At 39.0% G+C, this 25186-nt stretch overlaps 1 protein-coding gene across 2 annotated transcripts in view; it reads right to left on the bottom strand.

Moving 5' to 3' along the window:
* STK32B (serine/threonine kinase 32B) overlaps window positions 1–25186 on the bottom strand; it is a 175683-nt gene that overhangs the window by 33724 nt on the left and 116773 nt on the right. For both annotated transcript variants that reach the window (XM_027736274.2, XM_039385828.1), the window contains 3 exons: window positions 23974–24011; window positions 14382–14471; window positions 1719–1822 (listed from right to left, as the gene is read on the bottom strand). In XM_027736274.2, the coding sequence (XP_027592075.1) occupies window positions 1719–1822; window positions 14382–14471; window positions 23974–24011 (232 nt within the window). The remainder of the gene's footprint in view (window positions 1–1718; window positions 1823–14381; window positions 14472–23973; window positions 24012–25186) is intronic.

Here is a 25186-nt window from a genome sequence, read left to right as displayed (position 1 = left end):
CAACGTGCCTCAGGTTAAGCATATTTCCTAAACCCTCTGCTACTTCTCTTGTCATCAATTCTGTCAGTTTAGGCCTTGTCTAGACTAGAAAAATTTAGAAATACAATTCAGGAAAAATTAGCCCTTTTCCTAGTCCATACAGAGCTGTGGGCTGCCAGGCCACCCTCTGTCTTGCTCAGTAGGCAAGAGTTGCTCTTCCAGAGGAAACAAGCAGCTGGCTTGGTTGACTGGAACAGGTACAGATGGTAATGTTTTTATTAAAAAAAAAGAAAAAAAATTGATCTAGGCTCAATTTCGCTTTGTCTATAGCCAGATTGACTTATTCAGAAAAGACTGTATGGATCTTGGCAGATGTATTGCAGTCTATATAATTTTTCATTCATTGAAGTGAATTTGTCACATTAAAGCGATCTTTTGTGATTAGTCTTGGGAATTCAGCCTTCCTTACACAATCATTCACTGTGCTTCTTTTTTGGAGACACTCGCTGGTGAAAGGGTTGATTTAAAACCATCAGGATGCTCTCTTAATTTACTGTATGTGCAGCTAGTACTACTGTCTGTGACTAGGGTTGAGGATGAATTATGCTTATCACTGCCAGATCTTAACTTCTCCATTCTGAGAAGAATGTCAGCTTAAAAGCTCCCTAACTTTTTGAGAAGGATGGTCAAGAAAAATTGCTAATAATTGTTGCTTTGTTGGGTTTTTTTTCAAAAATGATTTTTAATGCTCCTGTACTCTGACAGCAGAAACAGTCTTTACAAGGGAGAGATCTTTGCATCAGGAATATGGCTTTTGCCATTTCTGTGGAAATACAAAATAGACTGGCCAAGTTCTAGGCCTTTGAAAAATGTAGCTTGTGAAGTAAAATATGCCAACACTGAAATTTATTTTTCCATCTAAAAGTGGAAATAATAATTCTTTATTTCTGTTTTCTTTTATCTGTCATCCTATACAAAACTGTGAGATCTTTGTGGGGTGGATTGTTTGGCAGGACAAGGTAGCAGAACTGTGTTAGTGTCATATGATAAAAAATATTTCTTCCTTTAAAACAGCATACTGCAATGCAATAAAATCCCCTTTACAAAACAGGAGTTAAAAGTAATTCCCTCCCTTCATCCCCCCAAATTGCTACTTTAGCTATGTTATCATCCTGAAATGGTATAGAAATAACTGTTTTCCATAGGGAATAGTAAATATTTACACAACAAACTGCAATCTTTTGAACCAAAATGGAAAAGCATTTTCCATTATCTTCTGTGATATTTGACCATGCTCAGGAAGATTTTTCATTAAGCTTATTCACATAATTGATTAGATAAGAAACAAATGCACTGGCAGATAAGCATTTTCTATAGTTGGGCCAAGCATCTCAAGCTATTACATTAGATCTTTTATGGTATTAGCCAAGAGAATCAAAGATATAATAGCTTCTGAAGCAACTCTACTTCTATTTGGAAAAAAAATACCATTGTTTGCAATTCAGCACTGTGGAGAACCATTAAACATTAGGCCTTTCCTTAGCCAAACCGAGGCAAACTTTCATAATGTATTTGAGGGTGAGGTGAAACTTTCCCAAGAATGTTTTCAGCTGGTATAGAACCAGGACAGCATTCCTGGCCCGAGCCTTGTACACTCAAATTTTATCATGAAAACTGCATTCAGAGGCACTGCAAACTTGAGACTTCTGTTAAATAACAACAAACCCAATCATTCTTACCCAACCCCTCAGTAACTCATATGCTGTAATTCCTAGTGACCACCAGTCTACTGGGTACGAGTATCCTGGACCTCCATCCATAAAAGCCTGGAACACTTCTGGAGCTAAAACAGTAAATCAAATCAAACAAAAAGCATTTAATTAAGGTTAGACTATGGATCATTAATATTCACAGCTGAAAAATTAATGAAGACTCAACTAACTGGAATTAAATACATTTATAAGCACAGCATTTTTGGGATGCAGTTTCAGTGTCTTGGTTTACTGATAGCAAGCAACCCTCACTGGCCAAGGTTTTTCAAAAGTTAACAATTTCATATGTTAATTCTTACCTGGTCCATTTAAGCTTTAAGTTATGTGAATAAAAATAACTAATAGGAAGAGAATTCCTAATCTGAAGTGTGACTTAGAACCTTTAGGATAATGTAAACATCATATGGGAAAAATATCTGCAAGCAAGATGATTCTTTGTGATTGATGGAGGTGTTGAGTATGGTAAATCTCATCTTTATCCTACATTTGGATAAAACTAATCAGACAGCCTATAAAAATCTTCAACATAGAAAAGTGGTAGTTAAATAGAAATCCTGACACTGATTTTATACTGTGAGAAACTGTCATAACTGGAAGTAAACAAACTTTCAATAAAGTAATGAATTCCATAAAAATATCTTTTGTGGGAAAAAAAAATCTTTTCAAAACAAGGATCCAGTTCACTAATTTTAGGAAAAAAAACCCAAACCAAACCATACTGAATAATGCCACTGTAGTTTCTTCAGAAAATCAGATGTAAATGAGAGAGGACATGAAATGAAATGAAAACTCTAGTCATGCTTTTCTAATGATTTAACAGCAGAATCTCAGTACACTTTGTGAAAACAACTCTTTCACTGGAGATTTTGTAAACAACATTATTCCCAGCCATAACATCATGCTAGATTACAATTACCATGTGAGCCTCTTCCGGCCATGATGCCGAGTCTAATGTACCATATTACCACCTGATTACCGTGGCATCACTTTGTAATGTGCTTACTGCAGTGACTAATGTAGTCTGGTCACACTTACTTCTGACTGGCAGTTTGGGGTTTGACTATTTATGGCATTTAGAGAAGCACCTTTAGTGAACAGAAAGGCATTTTAGACGAGTGTTTGCAGTCCTTGCATTATGGATGGCAAAGCAGTAATTTACAACTCCAGTCCTGACTTCAGAAAGTCTTCAAGAACCAAACATACTAGATGACTTCAGCATCCGTTAATTAGTTATAGCAAAGCTCTAATCTGTAGAATAAAAAGCAGTGAATGAATGAAAGTGGTCTTATACTCTTTGACCAACAGGACCATCTCTAAAAATGTTAGGTATGAGATCTGCAGGCACCTAAATAAAGATTTTTGCTGGAATATGTGCAGCATATTTGGAGAAAAAATGACTTGCGGGTCGCTGGCAGAGGCAAACTTGTGCTATGATCCAGTCTGACATGAACCAGCAATGCCACAGGAGCCATTACACTGAGTTATGTCTTCATGTGTGCTTCCTCTCTTGTTTGCATGCTGCTGGTGTGTAGGCACATCTTGCAGGTGTGCAGACTATCAGATAGATAGGTGCTAACAGGGTAAGCAGGATTTTTTGTGTTACTTTAGTGGATCAATGCACCTCAATTGCACATCGGGCATCAAAGTTATATTTTGAATATCACTGTAGGGTCCTTGTAGTGAAAGTTTGCTTGATTTAGCCTCATTAGTTATGGGTTTTGCCCACTGTGCCTAGATGATGTATAATAACTCATTACAGAAAATAGCCTTTGTGGCATTTTTACTGAGCTATGAAGGTATAATATTGGTTTCACTCTTTCTTTTATAGCTTTAACATTGCAATAATGAGACAGATCACCATCTGATTTCTGGGAGATAAAGGTGAAAGTACTTTATTGATGTAACCTATGACATTGCCAGAATGGTGCAGCTGTTTTGCTAATTTAGTGACTGAATTATTGACTTATATTTTATTTTCTTGTTCTAAAAGCTTCAAGGTCAACTCATCCTACATTAAGCAGATCAGCAGAAGATGTTCTCTTTTGTCCTGGAGTTTTGAAGCTGTTTTCTCACCTTAAACCAATGGCATTCTTAGGTCAGAATATGAGCAGTTAGGGTCCTGATTTTTAAAGCAGTTAGTCCTTTTCCCCCTACTTTGGCAGTATTATTTTCAGTCCAGCTGGAATGCCTCTCTGCATTCCATCAGCTCCAGTGAAGCAGTTGTAAACACTTGCTTCACAAGATGAGAGGGGGACTGACAGAAGGTGCAATGTGATTTACAATATCCTATGTACAGGTTTTTTCTCAGGGTGAAACCTCAACTATACTGAAGCCAAAGACCTTTTCCCAGTTTCACAAGGCTGTTAAACACCCATTTCACACTAAGCTTGTGCTTAATGTGTCTAAAAGTCTTTTTGAGCTGAAACATTAGGCGTAAATGAAGGACTCCAGGATGTATGGCAGACTTCTGGAGTTTGCCTGCTCATTCAGAAACAGAGCATGATTTTACAGAAAGACAGCAGGCCCTTCAAGTCATGGGGTCAGCCAAGTTCTGAAGAACTAGAGCTGTGAAATACACAGCATAACATTAGATTTTGCTGTAAAAAATAAGTATGTAAGGAGAACCAATTTGGAGTGCAAATTGGATAGGATAAAAGCAAATAAAAAATCTGAAAGGAAAGTTGAAATTCTGCATTGATTTTCCTTATCACTGTTATTTAAATAGACTATCTGTAATCTTTTAAAATTTGAATTTGATCTCAGGCTCAGCTTGGACAGCCATCCTGCAGCCTGCTCTGGGTAGGTTCTTCCAAAGCATGATCAGATTTGAGCTTGCCAGCTTGGAGCAAGGGCAACAGCTCTGCTGTATGAACCCCTTCTGCACACATTCTCTTGCCATAACAAATTCAGGATGAGAAGAATACTTCATCTTTTACCCCCACTCATCTACCTAAACGGAAGTATTCTGCCTTCAAGAGTTTTTGTGAACGAGAGTGAGAGAGTGCCTGCAAGAAAAAGTGTTTCAGATTTTTTCCTCAAGCAGTTTCTACAGAACAAAGGCTTTTCAGGAAAATAAATTAGTTTAATAACAGGCTTGATCCTTCAGATTCTTTTGCCCAAGAGCTGTAGTTACTATAACATACAGTTAAAGGGAAGGCAGCAGATGTTTCCACGGCAGACACAAAACTTTTAAATAGCAAAATTAAATCAAAAGTAAATAAAAAGCAATAGAAAGAGTGAGTTCAAAGACAAGTGGAGAAGTGTTGCAATTGTTAGATCCCACGGGTATTCACAGCTCCCCATGGACTAATGTCTTTGATATGATGAAGAACTGCCTTCCTAGAACTGGTCGAAAAATGCCTCCAGCAGCAGGATCCTGGTCCAGCCTCACTGCTCACCCTACTTTGAGCAGAGTTGGACTAAAGGCTCCTGAGGACCCAACTAACACAAATCACCCTACAATCCTGTGATCCTAAGAAAGCTCAAGCAACCACCTCCTCACAGCACATCTGAGTGGGATGACAGAGGCATCTAAGGCCAGGAGCCTCAATGGGATCTTTACAGCCTCTTCCTATTGGCAGTCACTGTGAACTACATGGGCTCTTCACCTCTGCTCAGACACCTGAAAAACCTGTCAGCCAAAGTACAGGGAATTAGAACTCAGAAGCAATGCAGTCATCTTGTTTGGGGTATTGCTTTTCATGTTTGGCAGAGGCTTGATCCAACACCTCTCATGCAACATTTTGGTAACTACAAAGACAGACCCTTTAAATATTAATGCCATTCCAAGCTGGAACATCTGTACTAATTTTAACAGAGCAAACAACGAAATCAGGAATGTCTTTGTCTTACATGATAATGGGTAAATGAACATATTTAACTTCAGCAACTAGCCTAAAGTCCTTCCATTTCTTTTCTACATGTATATTTTTCTCTTAATAATATACTTCCATGATTTCATTGTGTATCTGCTTTGTTTTCTTGAAAAATCACATAAATGAACCCACCCTTTTGCTGCACTGCATGCTTCAGTGCATTCCTTGCTAGTCCCTAATACATATTTCCAGTTAATTTTTTTCCCAACTTAATAAATTAAAATAAATACCCTTCAGAGGATTTTGTCTTTTGTCTTTTGGTTCTTTTGCAGTCGATCTTTCTAGTAATACCGTATCACTGCAGACTGTAGAAAGTAAATAACTGATTATTTCTCTGTAAAATAAAACCATACTGGAGAACAGCTCATAAAAACACTGAACGTGAAAGCAAATCTAGTGGGTCTGCATTTACCTCAGAAGAAATGGCTTACTGGGATATCCATACTCTTGTTCTGTAGGTTTGTGCAAGAGAAATTATGGACAAATCAATTCATATGTATAAATACCCCCTGTAATTGTCATAGCAGTTAGATGATCTACAGTGTGAATTACGTAGATGATGCATCTCATATTGTATGCATATTTTCCTAAAGATCTGTAATAAAAATAAAGTTAAAAAATGGAAATTTTATGTAACTCATTAGTAATTATTAGCTTTATTTTTGCAAAGTTATCAATATCTAAAAATATGATTCATGAGCTTGAAATAAAAGGAATATCAATATAAATGCAAACCCAAATTTTCACTATTTTTTCCTATTGTAAAAGAGCATTTCATACAAAATGCTTTGAACAAGGGTTTCTGAAAATCTTCTGAGTATTCATAAGTGTCACTTAACTTCATAAATTGTAAGTGCTCTGGGTCTCTGAAATTCAGGCCATTTTTAATTTGTTGCCCAAAGGTGAGTTTGAAAATGCCATTCATGTTAAAATGGTCGATTTGAGATCCATCACTTCGCGCGGTTGGCACAAAGAATAGCTGTTATTATTTCTGATGGAGCATACTGTTTAATCATAAAGATAATTCATCAGAATAAATCATAAAATGGGGAGCTTGGAGTGCCTCTGATAGATATCCCAAATAGCATGAGGTGGCATTTCTTTTCTGATGAACTGATTGAAGTTTCACTTCCTTAGCAAGAAGATAACCAAAGAGTGCCCAGTGTACCTGCCAGCCACTACCTGGAGTCTGCCAAGTGTTGATTAAGAAGCTTACAGAGCTATTGCTTACTTTGGGGCATTGCTGACTTACACAGGCTGCTTTGAAACTCTGCAAAATTGGTGAGAGGGAAAGAAAAGTGAGATGAACACATTTCTTCAAGTGGCTTTTACTACATACTAACAAATCAGTATATTCAAGCAATAACTTGCAAGTGAATCTTGCAAGATGGATCAGTTTTAAGGCGTTGACTGTCCATGCAGAGTTAAATGTTACAAATAAGAGCTGGTCATCAGTTCCTACAAAATGTGCCAACGTTATCAATATGAGAAACTGAAAATAAAACAGAAAAATAAAACTATAGTGGTTTGGCCTCGGGTTTTTTTAGATGATCCAGTTCAGGTGGATATGCCCAAAACATTTCTTAAGAATGAAACCCCTGACATTGTTCACTCAATTGTCTACCTACAGCTTTCTGAAGTCTGTTTGCAGAGACCCTACATGTCAGTAAGTGGAATCAGAGGTTTGTGGTTTACAGCAAGGGTTGCAAAGCAACACACTGCTGCAGTCATTGTAGCAAAATATATTTCAGTGACATGGGTTTTATTGTAATGCCTGAGATTTTATAGATTAGAAAACAGATTCCAATGTGACATTAACTGAGATTCAGCATAAAACCATGCTACCAGGTATCATTTTCCTTCCACATATTAGTCCCTGATCGTGGGAAAAAATTATATATATATATATGTATAAGTTGATATATACACATACAATGCACACAATATAAGCAATATTTTGATTGACTAGCACAGGATAAGTTGTTGAAAGCTAAGACCTTTCCCAATTTTAAATGTGTGAATGACTCGATGTATATAACACATTCATAATTTCACCTTGCTGAATCAGGTTTAAGGGATGACAGATTGAGCTGAATAAAAAATGAAATTGATTTTTGAAATAATATTCCAAGAACCTTGAATGAGATGGTTCAGTGAAATATTAATTGCTTTCTTAGCACCGTGATGAGATAATATTAATTTTCACTTTCCTCTGAGAAGTAAATTCAGGGGTCAGTAACTTTTCTAGGTCATGTTTTAAATAGAAAACAGAAATCAAACTGCAGTAATGACAAGTGATCTTCTATCCAGAGTAGAAGCTGTTTTAAGAGCTAAATGGAAGAAAACAACTTCCTTCTCCCTGAATATAAACGTGGATTTCGTAAACTATCAATTTACCTCCTAGTGTTTACTTTCTCATGTGCTAAAAGGGTCTAAATTATAATAGTGAGCTTTCTGACTCAGAGGTTTAGGCTAGCCAGCTGCTAACTTCTATTGTATAAGGCAAAGTGCTACTTAAAGCCTGGTCATGCTGGGATGATTTTCTAATCTGAGGTCTAGGTTTGTTATAGGTGCGTAACTGATTTTGGACCATTATTCACATAATACACCTCAATAGTTTTAATACTCGTATTTAATGCAATTATTCAATCAAAGTAAATAATTTAGATACCATTACCTGAAAACAGACGTGGCATTTAGAATGTCTTATTAGTTTGCCATATGGCCATATAACCTCTCCTGCCCTGACTCAGATTGCTGTCCTCATGCAACCCTCTGCATTACTCAACCACTGAACAGAACTCACTGCCCTTGCACAGAGAAGCCCTTAGTGGCTGAACATCTGGATCAGCCTCAGAGAAACAACCTCAGGTTTCTAACCCCGTTGAAAGAAAGCCCAGCAGCAATGAGGGTGCCATGGTCTCCTACTATTGAATATGAAATTATAAAGAAGTACTTTCCTTACTCCATCCAAAAGCTCACAGTCGTTGCAGGGCTAGTTCTTCTAGAAATTTGTAGAAGGGATTTTGTCCAAAAATATTCATGTGCTGTTTAGAAGATTGGCCTGCTGTATGGACAGCAGCTGTTCTGCCCCAGTACTGAAATTAAATGTCTGGATAATTGGGAATTCATAGGACAGACTGTGTACCTGACACAGTAGAAGGGCCCTGGGATTAGAACATGGTGCTCATAATGCCAAGGTCACAGGTTCAATCCCTGTACAGGCCATTCACTGAGGAATTGGATTCACTGATCCTTGTGGGTCCCTTCCAATGCAGAATATTCTGTGACTCTGTAACCATTACATACTCCTGCCTCACATATTCCTACGAGGTTAGCAAATATCTTTGCACCAGTTTATGTCCACAAAAACCTGTGGCAGTTGTGTGGCATGGCCAAAGAGTAGGAGTTATCCAGGGGGCAGAAGGGCCCTGCTGGGCTGCCAGAAATTCCCACTCATTGACCTGTTTGTCATCTCCTCTGGACATCTGCTCCCCTTCAGATCTGCCTGCAGAGCTCCACAACAGATCAGTCTCTTTCAGGTAGATAATAAATAAAATAAATAAATAATAAATAAAAAATAAAAAATAAAAATGCATAAACAAAAAATTAATTAATAAGAAGCCCAAACCAAAACTATTACTTGAACTCAGAGTGGAGTTTTTGTTGACTGAAATAGTCAAAGAAATGATTATATTAGTAGTTTTGCTGGAAGATCTGAAAGCATGGTAGCAGGTCAGAGGGCACAAAGAGGTGAAGAGCAGCTGGAGGTAATAACTTCTTTCCTGATCTCCTGAGGTTTCTCAGCTGCTTATGGTCCTACTCATTAATGTCAGAGTGGAACAAAAATCTGAATGCCTGCTTGCAGTCCTTAATGCTCTCAGCCACATTGCTCCTGGCATAAGCTGAAAACCCCATCAGCATGGTATTTGTTTCAGTGCCTCAGAGTCTCACACGGCCACTCTTGGTTCCTACTTATCAGAACAAACAGAAGCCTCCTGACTCATGCTGGCATTGTGATATTTCCCCAGGATCAAAAGGGCAGGTAGCAAAATCACCAGAGAAAGTCTGCAGCCAGACAGTCAAATCCTCCATAGGAAAAGGGTGGGATTTTTAAAAACCTAAACACTGCCTTAACTTCAATCAAATGAGCTACAAAATGCTATTTCATTTCAGAGCACTGTTTAGTATGACTGCAAGAAAGACCCAACTTGAAAGTTATCCATGATATATTTTAACTATCTTAGGAACAAATGTAGCCCTACAGGATGTTTTTTTTTTTACCTGCAAGGTTGATATCAGGACATCCACTAGCTTTCTTCTGAGTCCAGTAGTACTCCTACACAGTATTAATTAATAAATATGGATGACTCATACATTTTGGAAGTTCAGTGGACCACTGTAAATCCACAATCCTCTGGTAATCTCAGGCACACAGGCATTCTTCATCATGACAGCAACCTATGAAAGGAGCTGTGAAAAGCTGAGATAACAAGCCTGTAGGATAGGAAAGGGGTAGGTGAAACTTTTCACATAATTTATGGCTGATTTTACTGGCTTTGGATTTTTGTCAGGTGTGTTTGTATCATAAAATGTATTTTATTGGTTTGATTTGAAGTAGAGTCAAGTCACAGTGCATTATTTGGGTAACTTCAGTCTCTGCTAAGGAAAACATCAAAACCTCTAGCCCCCCAAGCCCTCCTACCACTAGAAACAGAAAAAAAACCCCAAACCAACAAGCAAGCAAACAAACAAAAAACCCCCCAAAACCCAAACAAACCCTAAACCTCTGAATGGAAAGTTTTTAGCAATGCTCACAAATACTACACAGATGTATGGAAATTGATCGTGGCAAAACATTTCAGTAAGGATAAAGCATGTGCTATAGAACTCAAATACACATAAATTATGCTGAAGTGAGGAATAAACAAAAAGTGATACCTGTCAAGTTTTCTAGATCTGTTTTAATATTTAACTTTTGGTTTTGTAACTGAGCACCCTGATGCAGGGTAGGGGGCCATCACTGCAGGAGTGTCCAGCACAGAGCATGTTCTTTGAGACACAAATGTATTTCTTGCAGCCTTGTTTATAAGGGAGCAATTTAAGAAATGTCTCTTTTTTTTTTTCCCCTCATAAAGATGGAACAGTGTTGAAAGTGGCAAAGACTTACATAGGTGCTTCTGCTCAGGCAAATGCACCCTTCCCTTACACACAGGAGGCCTAAGCAATAGCCTTTTGCAGGAAGAAAGAGCCACAGCTGAACACCCCAGGCACAGGCTGCAGCCAAGGACCACGTCTTGCCCTGCACTGGCTTTCCTGGTCCAAACCTCATGGAGAGTGGAGGGGGTCCTCCACAGGTGCTTGTGTTCATTTGTTGGCAGCAGCTGTGCCTGACAAAAGCCAGCCTGGTCTCAAAGGACATTTGGCATTGCTTGCCAGCGTAGGATGACAGCCTGAAACCTCAGGAGTTTTCAAAGAGCTATTCCTACAATAAAACCTTAATCACAGGTGTTACAGAGGGTTTGAGCAGTGGATTTGTAATGGTAAAATCAGGCGTGGGTGACACACAGTTTTCCCAAAACAGCTGAAGGCACACATTGTCTTCCACAGCCACAGGCACCTAAACAGTACAAGGACTCCCAAACTCTAAGAAGTTGATTTCACTTCAGCATTTCAGGTCAATGGCTTTGAAAAGAAAATCTGCAGAAGCAGCTGGAAGTATCTTTCCTCACCAGGCTGTTGGTCTTGCTCCTTTTACATACACTGCTGTCCATGTCTTTGTTGCCTATCTGTGGCAGGTATTTCACTTGTCTGAATGAATTGGCTGGGAAGGGGAAATACAGAGAAATTGCCAGCGTTTCTGGAGAAACATTCAGGTTCAGGTACATTGCATTCTGCATAACCATTTAATAAGTAGGGAAATAGGCAGGGAATATTTCAGGCTGAGAAAGACTTAGGGGCAAAAAGGCTAATGTGAAGTGGGATTAAGAAAAGGCTGCAGGAGATGACTCACACTATGCTTAGCATTACAAGATAGGCATCTTAATCAGAACAGCCAGGGCATTTTTACAACACAATATCAATTTGCTGCGTTTTTTTCCTGAATACCAGTTTTATGCAGTCATGCTGCATGTGAGCAAATCGCTCCCTAGCAATTTCTCAGCCTATTTCAATCAGATTTCAAAGAAGAATGGAGGCTTTAGAGATAACAATTTTCTGTTTATTTCCTTAAATTGGCCATAGGAACAAGTGAGAAATCCTATAAGTGCCTCTGCTAAGGCAAAAGCTGGGGAGTGCCCTCATATCTGACTAAATATAACAGGATCTGCATGGGAGTAAGCCTTTATAAACTTTCAAGAGGGGGAAGAAGCTTTCATCACATCTCATACCGTCATCATTGTAAAAACCAGCATAGCATAAGACATGTCTTACAGAAAACACTAAATTTCCTTGGTTCTGGTACTCAGCAAGTACCTTGCTTGAAGGTGACTTCATCTTTTTACACTAAGGTTAAAGTGTGGTTTGAATTCCTAGTAATGAACCTGGTAATGAAAGCTTACCACCAACCAAAATTCTGTTTTTTTCCATTTCTCTCACAGTCCAAATGGCTAAGAAAAAGCCACATGGAAAGCCTTTGATACAGTCTTAAAACCAGAAATCAGTGCAACTGAAAAGTCTTTGTAGTACTTCACTGAAGTTATAATTCTACACAGAATAAAAGCTGGAAACAAAAAGAGGAAAGTAGCACCAATGAATGTCTGGCCATATCTGTCAAACTCTTAATATTTAGTTTGTTGAAGCTTTGATATCCAGACTGTGCCACAGAGTATCCTCACCTATCACTTTTCATCAAAACAGAGGATTTTTGCAGCTCTAAAAGCTTTTCTGCCTTCTTACAGCACCAGATAAATGCAAGGATGACTCTTCTGACTCTGAGTGGTGAAGACTGTACTTATGGCTTTTGCAGTATCTTTGCATTTCCAAGAGGTGAGGAAGGCACACTGGAGAAAAAGTAAGCTGGTGGATGGTGCCATAACCTCTTCATAAAGGGAAGGAGAGCGTTTTTCTTGTACTGTTTCTTCTTGTGAGGAGACCTGATGTGTGGGGAGGAGGGTTCAGAGGCAGAACAGCCACATGAGCTAAGGTGAACCAAGACCAGATTCATTAGTGTGCAAAGCTGAAATCTTTTCCCCATCTCCCATCTTTCCCTTGACCTCTTTATGCTCTGTATCACATAACTGTGCAGTGCTGCTCATCTCATCTAAGCAGAGTCACTCAACTAGACACTCAGCTAAAGCTAACCTGTACAAATTGCTGAGAAAAGTTTAATCTAAATCCTCAGCCCTCTGCATAACTTAAATACTTGAATCAGGACTACATGAAATGTTTTCTGGTCTGTTTTGAGAGATTTCTAAGCTTATACATTTATCAACGACAAAGACAGAGATTGGTGCACTGGTCCTGAGCCCAGTGTGACCACACACAGGTTATTGTGTCCTGTTTACTGCCTAGACAGGACTGCTGTGCACAAGCTGCTCAGGGCAATAGACTTAGCTCCTGCTGGCTGTTGATTTGTAACAAAAAACAAATCGTATCTGAAAAAACAGCTCTGATCCAGTGCCTGGGACTGCTCTGTCACAGTCTCACAGCTGGTGTGGAGGCACCCTGCAGATGCCTGCCTGCTTCATGTGCAGGATGGTGGAGTGCTCCTTGTGCTGTGAAAAACATCAGTGTCAATTCCTATTTCTTGGGCACATGCTTTTAGTCCTGTGCTAATAATCAGAACTGTGGTAATGCACTGGCCTTCGGTTCTCCCAAATTACATTTTCATAACTTGATAATTTACCAATATTTCACCACTGCATGAGTGTTAGGTGTTCTCTGAGGATGTCTGCTAGAAAAAGGCTCTTGGAGGCAACACCTCTGTCTTAATATATCATTTTCTGAATCCCAATATATTTAGTCTTAGGCTAGTCATCTGCTCAGGCAATGACAATTCCATATACAGAAAGAATTAAAACATCAGATGTGTAGGAAGCCATAAATAGGACAAAACACACATAGACTTAGTCAAGGAAGCTAGCCTAACTTTGGTTGGACAAATGACCTTCAGGAGATGCCTTCTATCCTTCAGCTCAGGGGAAGTTTGAATTATTAGTTTAGCCAAGATGCTTAACCTTTAGACACATGAGGACAGGTGAACTGAATTTTACTCTCCTAGCTTTCAATCAATCATGCATTTTAAATATATAATTAAAAAGTATCAAATGGTCTAAAAGCCAGAAGGCAAGAACTTCAGCGGTCACTTACAGAGAACTCTAATTTTAAACAGACACATTTTTGAGGAACTCAGAATAGCAAAGCAATTAAGTATGTGCCTAAATACTTTTAAACTGACATTATGTGTTCCCTAGTAGGTCATAGCCACAATGGTGCAAATCAATCATATATTCTTTTCTCAAGCTGTGAGGCTTTACAGGAAGTAATGCAGCTGAAATTTTCATTAATTTGCTTCACAAAACCAAACAGAACCTGACCAGAAGCAGTGTAGAGATCAAACTCCTGCTTAAAACAGCATCCAAACAGCATCCTCCCTCTCCCGTGTTTTCCACTGCTAAAACACATATACTTTTAAAAAAAAAGAAATTGATCACAACCACTGTATGCTTTTACAATTTAGAATCCTTTTAATATACTATTAGTCAACCTTAATGTGTTACTTTTCTTACATTTTTTAATGGTTTTGAAAACTTACCCATATAGGGTTTTGTGCCAGCCATAGAAGAAGCTTTTTCTGAGCCTTTCACTATGGTTGCTATGTTAAAGTCGGTGATATGAACATGTCCTGCAATTACACAAAGAAGAAACAGAAGTTAAAATAGCACTTCATACAGATATTCCTCTCTTTATTTAACATTTAAGTGATAATGGAAAGAAAATTAATTTGAAAGATTCATAGCATTAATGAAAACTTATTATTAAATGTTACTCATAACTAGAAAAATCAAGTTGGAAGCAAAGTGATGGAATACTCTTCCTGTGTGGTTAAACCTGCTACCTGCTTGCAGTATTGAACTGGTTTTGCTGATCACCCCTGAATCTTTTCCTGACATGAACAAACTTGAGAAATGGGCCCATGAAAACCTCATGAAGTTCAGCAAATCTAAGTACAAAGTGCTGCACGTGGGTCAGGACAATCTCAGACATGAGTAGTGGGAGATGAACTCATTGAGAGCTGCCCTACCGAGGAGGACTTGGGGGTTCTTGGGAATGAAAAGCTGTACATGAGCCAACAGTGTGGGCTTGCAAGCCAGAAAGCCGATTGTATCCTGGTCCGTGTCAGGAGCAGTGTGGCCAGCAGGCCGAGGTGATTCTCTGCCTCTATTCTGCCCTCATGAGACCCCACCTGGAGTCATGTCTGCAGATCTCAGCACAAGAAAGACGTGGACCAGTTGGAGAGGTCCAGAGGAGGCCATGAAGATGATCTGAGGGCTGGAGCACCTCTCCTATGCAGACAGGCTGGGAAAGGTGGGGTTGTTCAGCCTGAAGAAAAGAAGTCTCCAGGGAGACCTTATAGCAGCCTTCCAGTACCTTAAGGGGATTTATAAAAAGGAAGGAGAGGGACTTTTTACTTGGAGATAGTGATAGGACAAGACAAAATGGTTTTAAAATGGTTTGAAAGAGGGCAGGTTTAGATTAGATGTTAGGAAAAAATTCTTTGTCCGAGGGTGGTAAAGCACCGTAACAAGTTGCCCATAGAGGTTGTGGATGCCCCGTTCCTGGCAGTGTTCGAGGCCAGGTTGGATGGGATTCTGAACAACCTGGTTTAGTGGAAGGTGTTCCTGCCCATGGCAGGGGGGTTGGAACCAGATGATCCTTGAGATCCTTCCAACCTTAACCATTCTATTATTCTATGATTCCATCTGTTTTCTCTGAGCAGTAAGTAGAATGCAGAAGCAGCATGTGAAGCTATGTGTGAAATTTATCTCTCCTTATCTCCAGCTACAGCCACCTCTCACAATGTCAGGTGCTCATGACACTCTCTACTGTCTCATCCACTACAGGTTACCATCAGCTCGTTTTTTTCTGAGTCTCCTCAGGGCAAAGAGGAAGATAAGTAGAAAAATGATATTTTTATCATACAATAACTATAAAATTAGATCTACAGTAACAGAACAGTGTGTATGTAACAGGAGCAGCTCCCAAACGATCATTCATTTGACAGCAGGTTGAAAGATGAATGATAAGTGACAGAAGTCAGCCTGGGGACGTGCTGCCTGACCAGCCAAACAGCTGATTTAAACTGAATTCATCAGGCTGGATGGCCCCAACCTTTTGTCATTACTTTCTTCCTTGGGGTAGCTTATGATAAGTGTAGATTAAATTGCTCCACCACAGTGAAGCAGTAGTTATTAATCCTGGCTTGCCAGGTAAATTGAATATAAATCCAACTTGGAAAAATCAAAATTAAAATTAAAACCAGACTTTTAATTTGACAAGTCTTTTGTTAGGTTTTGCATCTCTGCTGTAGGACCAGTGTTATATTGTTGAGGGATGTAGATATTATGCTCTCTGTGATTACATCTGGCAATGCCATTGTGGAGGACAGAGTACAGGGAAAGGTACTCCCTTTCCCAGTTTAGCACTGCACTCAGATCAGGATTAATACATCATGTGTTGGACTAGACTCTTGAGTGACAAAGTCATGTGATTTTTTTTTTTTTAATCAAGTCTCAACCTCATTCAACCCACAGAATGAATCAGAGTTTGGGCATGATGCTGCTATTAAGTGAGGGAGGTTGTTATTATGTTTGCTGCCAAAGATGAAAAGACTGTAACAAATGACTGATGTTGGATTTTACAGTGATGCCTGATGAAGGAAGAGCTGTATCAACAAATGTTATGCTGTTCCAACAGTCTAACCTAGATCCTGCTCAAAGTCCACAGGAAATGTACCTGCCAGCCTATGACGACTCTGCAGCTACACATGTGTGAACTGAATGTCTCAGAGGACCCTAGTTTGGCCAGATCTGAGCTATTTTTGAAGGGGAAAAGGAAGAAGGCACTTCCTACTGCTAAACTTAAAGCTTTTTCCCCAAACGGGAGATACAGTAGAAGTGTTCGATGAAATGGTTTGCATGCTTTCTGTACTTTTCTCAAGAAACCTGCTTAGATTTTATTGACGCATTCTTCCTAAGATGCCCAGCTCAGGAAGACATCTACAGGGCAGACAAAAACTGTGAGCAGATGAAAGCCATCCCTTTATAAGGAGCAGGAGGTGTTAAACTGTCATAACACGAATTAACGTTCACAGCCCAGCCTCACGTCACAATTCCAAGACAGTATTCCATCTTCCTGGTGGCTTAAGTGTAGTACATTTGCAGTTCATTTCTGCCATCATAAAACACTATGGCAGAAGGCTTCTTTAAAATGGTACCTGAACCACATATAGCCTCCTCATTGCAGTAGTGTAAAGCAATTTCGTGTACACTGTAGGATGAAATGTTGCAAGGATCTCTGGAGACTAATACTTTCCTTTTTTTTGACAGATAAATAAAAGTTCTGTCACTTATATAACAGCACTGTAAGTGATGCTCCCTATTAGACTGCCAGCATGATTGCCCATTGCAAAACATCTATTGCATAACATCCATTCAGACCGATTCATATTTGCAATCAAAATTGCCTCTCCTGCAGTGCATTGTTTTCTCTCCCTTTTATTAGTGTCCTTTTCATTTAACAAAACCAAAATAGCACACGTAAATTGTTGTATGCACTGGTTGAATTTTTTTTTTTTGTTAAAAATGCCTTTCTGCAAGCTAAGGGATGGATTGGGAATTATAGCTCCTGTGCATCCTGCTGCCAATACAGGAGCAACAGGCAGCTCCTCTACATGCAGTAGGGCACAGCGGAGCCATGTCTATACTGCTGGAAAAGCTCCACCTTTGCTCTTCCTCTCCACACAGCCACTCCATGGCCCACTGGCTGTCTGCAGGCAGCCCTTGCCTGTTGCTAAAAGGGCTGCTAATTGGCGCTGGAGGGAGAGGAAGGTGCTCTGCAGGCAGGTGAATGGCTGTGCTGCTGCAGGGACCGCACACAACGCGTGGTGGGAGCTGGGGGCATGGGGAGGGGCTGTCTGGGAGAGGGCCAGAGAAGCGGGGTGAATGCCCTGTGCCTGTGAGCAGTGGAGGAGGGCTGGAGGGTGTCGAGGCAGAGTTCTGAAGGTTTTCAAGTCTTCTAAGCCTAAGGATTTGTTTGTTTGTTTGTTTGTTTTTGTTTTTGTTATTTTATTTTATTTTTGTTTGTTTTTGTGGGGTGTGGGTTTGGGCTTTTTTTGGCTTTTTAAAATGTTTTTCATTCCTGGTGTGAATATTCCAAGAAACAGTTAGACCCCAATTCTCTATAGGAGTCCTTCTTATCAGCCTCTAAGACCTGTTTTTACTGCAACTGTTGTGCATAGGAAAAGGGAAGGTTGCTATTGCTGCAGTAAATATTCTGGGACACCTCATACTGTTTCCAAACTTTCTGTTCTTGGGGACTTTTTTCCATCTGAGCTTCACACCTTGTACTTGATCTCCCTTTCTGGATATGATTGTGAACAACTAAATGTCAAAACCAAGTCTATACTCTGGTACAATATTGAAGCAGAAGGTCAGTGCCACTTGGATTTAGCTCTTACAGACTGTGAAGGCTTCCAATAAGGCTTTACTGGGGTAAGTTAATACCTGCAGTACAGTGTATGACTTTGGAAAGCTTTATGCCATGTGACTTTTATGCCTCGCTTTTTCACATGGTCTGAAATCATGGTATCTGAGGTAAACAGCAAATGATCATTGTTTGGACTATTATTTAATTTTTGAGCAAATCATAATGACTATTAGAACAAGTCCTGAAAGGTGTCTGGGGTTGGCTGACTAACATTTAGCAGAGGAAAATGTACATGATTTCAAACCTCATTGAATTTCTCCGAGTCTGTAACCAAAGGGGTGAATTTGAGGGCAGAGAGAAGAAATATTATATTGGAGTTAATGTCACCAACTCAGCATGCATTAGAGCTGATCAGAAATCTCAGCACAGTAATATTTTGGAGCAAATTCAATCTGATTTGCCCTCAGAAGGTCAAACCCTATGAACAGTTTAAAAAGCATCTCTGGGTTCTTCTGTACTATGTATGAGAGCATAAGCACACACACACCTGAACTTGGCATGGCTTGGCAGTCTTCCACATTTCATCAGGGAGATTGGTACAACCTCAGTGCGTGGCTATAGATGGTTCAGCAAGGCTGTGCATTTCAAAAGGTTAGGTGGTAAATGGCCATGTAGGCATGTAAAAGTTTCAGATATATTTTCAAAGTCTAGATAGCTTCAGGTGGATGAGTTATGCTGGAAACCTTCATCTTGCTAATCAATATCAGAGGATTAAATGAGATACAGTCCCTGAAAATTGTCTATGGGTAGGATAAGGACCAGCCCTAGTGCAGACACACTGGTACATCTTTAGTGGAGATATCTCTTAGATATCAGTATACAGTAATAATGATGCCAGTTCTGGTATTCAGAGTTCAAATTATTAATTTTTGGGTGGGTTTCTTTCATATCATTTTTCTTTTAAGGCCAAGATTGCTCATTGGCTACATCTTTTGATTTTGCTGTTAGTTTTCAAATGAGTGCTGAGATGTAATCAATGAAATAGAGTTTTAAGGAAAAAATTTGATGATCACAAAATAATATAATAATTTATAATAAGTTACTATGAATGCCAGATTCAATTAGCCTTGCTCACTCATAATGAAATTATTTTACTGAATAAAATCATCACTATCAGATGCAAAAATCCAATCTACAAAAACCCCAAAACCTAAAATGTAAACCTATAAAATGTAAATCTACAAAACTCCCAAAACCTATAAAATGTAAATAGTCCTGTTAAGTCTGAAAGTGAAATATCAGATCTGTGATTTCAATATGGAGAGCCATCAGGAAACAGTTTCAAGACTAGAAGTAGTAATCATTCCTTGAAATTAGCAGGTAGGGCCTTCAAAATGAACAAACACACAGTGAGTCTTCACATATCTATTTTCAAGCTAAGAACCCTTACACAGGATGTTAAGGATGCTAAAAGTTCTCTTCACTCAAGGAAACACCAGAAAAGATCTTGGAAAAGGGCAATAAAAGTTATTAAATATTTGGAAACAATAACCAGCTCAGGAAATGCCTCAGTAACAAAAAGCTGGAAGCTGGGTGAGCACCTGGGGAAAGTACCACCAAAACTAGTCTCTTTTTATATCCTACTCTGTCATGCATTTCTTGGAGACTCTTGGAGATAAGAAGCACAATTAGATGGGTCTTTGATCCACTGTGGTTGCTCTTCTGCTCTGAAACTGAAAGACTGCATATCTGTAACACTATGGCAAGCAAGAGGGGCAAAACTTCCTGATGAGACATTAAAAAGGCTGAGGTTCTTCTGCTGACAGGAGAGTGTGGAAGGAGTTTTTGAATATCTTGAATATTGTGATTCTAAGTTATTATTCATCAAATCTGCAAGTGATTTGATGAAAGGACAGTGAACTTCTACAGTTTGTTGCTCCAGGAGCTTGTAGAGGCCAACATCAGCCTCAGCTTCAAAGCGGCACTAAACAAACTCATTAACAAAGATTCATCTACATTCTAAAGGGAATATACAGAGATAGTCTAATATCCTCCTACAAAAATTGTGGGTGATAGGAAACACTGAAGTATTTGACAGCCAAGTGGCAAAAGGCATGTTTCATGAATAGTACCTCCTCTTGCCACCAGTTGTGACAAAATGCTGGCCAAGGTCTTGGATCTGACCCAGCAGGGAGTTCTTCCTCAGTAAACCAAGCAGGGATCTTGCTTCATCTTATGAAATGACATCCTGGAAAATTGACTGAGAGGAAATCAAACCCTTGCAGATTTCCTGTTAACAGACTGTAATAATCGTGTGGTCTCTCTGTACAATGCAAAGCCTGAATGAAAAGTAGAGCCCTGCAATTTCTGCAGAACAACCAGAAATGTTAATTTAAATGGTGCTACCAAATAGCTGTAGAAAAAATGTTATCATCTCTGAAAAAAGCCAATGTACTAATCTGTTTGCCACTGCTTGTTTTCTGCATTTAGGAAATTCTACATCCATTTAGACATCATAGTTAATTGATCATGGAAAGTTTTAAAGCCATCTTTAATTTCTTTGATATTTCACAAAAAAAATACAACATGGACCAGACTTATCAGATTCCAGTTCTAAATGCTGTCATTTCAGTTATATGGTTCTAAACCATTAAAATGAAAGGAATAGTAGAGGAAGCGGAATACTGTCTTTAGGAGAATTACATAATGCTTTTCTCTGTACAATACAGTAGTAGTAGCTCTCCTGAAACACTAGGTAGTTCCTTCAGCTGAGACTGGAATAGTTCTTTTTCAGATGTATGTTAGCAGAACAGAGCACTGCTACCAAATTTAAAGATTAGTGTTAGTCGTAAGAGGAAGAGCTTTCTGGGAAAGCTGAGAAGGAAATGTAATAGAAGAGCTTTATGGACAGCATTCATTTCCTTAGAGAGGTCTGATTCTAGTTCAGAGAGTGAACCCTGAAACCATCCCTACTTTCTCTCTTCAGAGGTGGTATGGGGAATCTTTCCAGGAGATCGTGCAATCATCCTCTGACAGAGGCTGAACACTTTTTTAAGCAGCTGATTATCCCATTCTTATGTAGCATTACGCTATTCATGATCATCAAATATTTATTTCCACTAATGCATCAGAACCTGGGTCAAGATGTGGCTGTGCTGAAAAGTATACGGGAAAATTCAGACTTTCTCAGCCAGAATGATTTTGAATATGTTGCATCTGATCGTTTTTGTGGTTTTTTTTTTATTTATAAATTAGGTCAGTCATTTTTAAGGGTTAAGAAGAATCTCCCATTTTCACTACTTCTGTATTCCTGAAGTATGTTCTCTAAGCGATACAGATAAATTGTAGTGAAATTAGTTTCAATGAGCAGAAATATCTGTAATATATATTCTTGGTATATGTTATGAGAGTCAGTCAATTTGACTGCTTGAAGATGTAACTCAATGTGAATGGCGTAAACTACATGTTGACTTCAGCCAGACTAAGTTTCTTCAGCGAGGCCAAAAGAATCTAACTCACTGAGACAAAGTCTCAGTCAGAAATGTTGTGCATATCCAATTCCATGATATTTTATGTAAACATAATTTGTTTAATATACTGTAAGAAAGACCTAGGGCTAAATTAAAGTGTATAGGAAACTGTTGTGCCATCTCAGAGGCCATGGACTAAAATCAAGTTCCTTCCTGTGCACCTGGTTAGACTCATATTAGGTGAATTTGTTATGCTTCCTCTGCAGCCTAACATATTTGTGGTGCATATATTCAGCATATTTTTCCATTAAATGAAATCTGATGATTTTCTAAAAATGATGTTATTATGTTGCAGCCTAATCAGAGCTTTTAGGAACTTCAAGGATAGCATTCTTCTTGCAAAATATACATCTGTAAGGTGTATATCTATATCCTAACTCAAAACTTCTAGATATTAGTCACCAAAGACAAATAAATACTCGTGTATAGTGAAGACATCCAAAATAAACCATATGATCCAGAACACCTCTGTGTGTTTCAGTTATCTGTGAAGTAAGCCTGTGGTAATGAGTACAGTACACACACTTGTCCTACAGATATTGCCCCATTTAGTGAGTTGAAGTATGTGTGTAGAGCCTTTTTCAGGTTCAGAGAATTCTTTCTCCCAAACACATAACAGGTCTTTTAACCTGTTTGAATCCATGAGCTGATCGGTTCTGCTGGCCAAGACCCATCTGCACATCTGGAGAAGCAGGTCGTTTCATCGCTTGTCTGCAGGTGTGCTATGAGGGAGCAGCCTTCTGCTGCTTTGAGGAAAAGGGGCCATCCAGCCCAAAATTTCCAAGCTGCCTACAGATAATTTTGTTGCTGAACAGCTTATAATCACAATAAATGCCTTCATTTTGCAGCAGAGTGCTCATAATCGTGTAGGTTTTTCTCTGTGATACTTGAGGCTTCATAGGAAAACTCTCACAAGAGGCTGATTTTGTTCAGTAATTGACCTTGATGAGGGGCAAGGAGAGATAAGGGTGACAGTACTTCAAAGGCTGTCAATCAGAGATTAACATACTCATGCTCATTTTGTGTTGCTGTTGACATCTTTAATTCACCCAGGACTTAAAGACAAGGCATTTCTATTTCATGCTTATTTGCTGATATTAGTGTCTAGGGAACATTAACACTTATGGGTCTCAAACATTAAATTGCTGAAGTTCTAGATGTTTTAAAACTCTAATATTACTTAGCTTCCATGTTCCCAGGGACAAACTTCACCCTCGCACAATGTTACCTCTTTAGTCAACTTTAAGTTGTATACCCTGCAGCTCTGCAATAGATTTTGAAACATAACACTATTGCTGGCAAAATTTCAAGATTATATTTTCTCAGAGATTATCTGCTTTTAATCAATTTCTGAAGTGAAAAGAGTACAGGACTTTCCCACAGTTACAAACACACATCTCCTTTTTCCATTTAGTCTTTTTCCTCTATGTATTTCTGTTCTAACTGATAAAAGGTTAATGTCCTTTTTACCTGTATTTTCTCATTTTTTCCTATCAACAGTTGCATGAAGATACACGAGGTTTTAGCTAAATACTTCTTAGAGAGTGTATGTGTAAAATTAAAGAAATTGGCTGGTTTTTTTTTTCATATCATGCCTTTTATGTTTGAGAAAATGGAATTTACACTGGAAGTTCAAAACTCTTTATGTTGTCTAGTTCTTTTTTAATGCTATTTAAGCCAGAACTATATATAGAGGCACTAAACATTTGCAGAACTAGAGACAAATTTCCAAAATCCATATCTAAATTTAAGAAAGTAATTTTGAATACCTACATGGGAAATAATTTGCTATGTGAAATTTCTTACCTCTTCAGAAGTTCTAAAAGAGTGAATAAATTACTTGGTACAGTTCTACTGGTAGGCACCTAAAAAGGGATTATGATGGTGCACAGAAATCCTGTTAATAAAAATATTAACTTCTTTTTATCAAGTGTCCCTGGTGATCTCAATTCATATTAAATTCCTTTGTTTTCAGACCTGAAGTTTCAGATCCGTACGTTTCTTTTGCAGTAGGAGGGAAAATTACAAAATCCACAGTGTTCAAGGGACTTTGCAGAGAAAGTCCAGATTTAGATAGGAATTCAACATCTGAAGCTGATTTACAAAGCATGAGCATGCTGCTGAGATCTCAAGAATTAGAGATTCTGAGAGAAAGCAGTCAATACTCACCATGTTCATCCAATAGTATGTTGTCAGGTTTGATGTCCCTGGAAAATAAGGAAAGGAATGCATTACATTTCATACCCAAAGGAAACCTGCAATTATTAAGTTTTTCCCATCTGGGTATGAGGGCTAAGTCACTTAAACTATTACAAAACCAATGAAAACCATGTCATATGTAAAGGCAAATGATTTTTGTCTACATCCCTATTTCCCTGAGAAAACATGCATACTAAAGAGGTTCTCTAGGTTTCCATTTGTTGTGGTTTTGTTTTCATATGGTTAGCATTGACATGGGATTGGCTTTCAAGATTACGTGATTTATTCTTTATAACAGTGGGAACAATGAGATGGAAGATTTGCATCTAGAAGGTACCTGACTGCTTCAGGGACTCCATATCTCACAGAAATAATTTAACTGAAAACATTGGTGGTTTACCCTGTCTGCCAGACCCTGCTAATCTGCCACACTCACATGCATGGTCACTCACACACTGCAGAGTCCTGTGAGCTATCTTGTGCTAATTGAGTACGTCTCCTGTTAGTCCCTGAATCCCCACTTGGCTGTCTGTACCAGCAGGTACTATGCTGTTAGGGAAATGGTGAGGGGGTAAGGGAAGATAAACATTATAACGGGCTGAAGCATCAGCTCAACAATGTCCTTCTTGGCACAAGAGAACAACATTGCCCTAGAGAGTTTCACTTTCAGGATCATTTTCCATTGACCTAAGTTCATGCTGCTGTCAGGAGGGATGGAGACAACTTTTCCTCACTATTGACAGGCATTCCCACTCTCTCACGAGGTCCAGCATTATTGCCATTGGTGCGGACCTGTTCTGGGGGAAATTCATTGCTTTTGCCAGCTGGATCAGTCTGTGGTTTGGCTCACCCTCACTTTTGCCAGCTGGATCAGTCTGTGGTGAGTGTGATGTGTCAGTGTTGTGTGGCACTACCTTGTCCCTGGCAGCTTGCACTTCATGCAGTTTTGAAGCTGTGTTCTTTGGTGTGGCACTGACAGAGTGGCAGAGGCATCAGTCCATCTTGAACAAAACTTTTGCCCCTTGGGCTGAATTTTCCCCTTATCTCAAAAGACAAGGCACCATAAACTGTCAAAATAAGCTGTTGAATAAGTCTGCAAAGGGCACTCCAAACATTCCCACCTGTTTAATTTCTTTTAGACAATGGATGACTTGATGGCTTGATTATTCCAATTTAACCATTT

Source organism: Pipra filicauda, unplaced genomic scaffold (assembly GCF_003945595.2).
Source record: "Pipra filicauda isolate LSUMZ 115617 unplaced genomic scaffold, ASM394559v2 scaffold43_size3849885_pilon, whole genome shotgun sequence".
Classification (NCBI taxonomy): domain Eukaryota; kingdom Metazoa; phylum Chordata; class Aves; order Passeriformes; family Pipridae; genus Pipra; species Pipra filicauda.
This window is presented reverse-complemented; position numbering and strand designations above follow the sequence as displayed.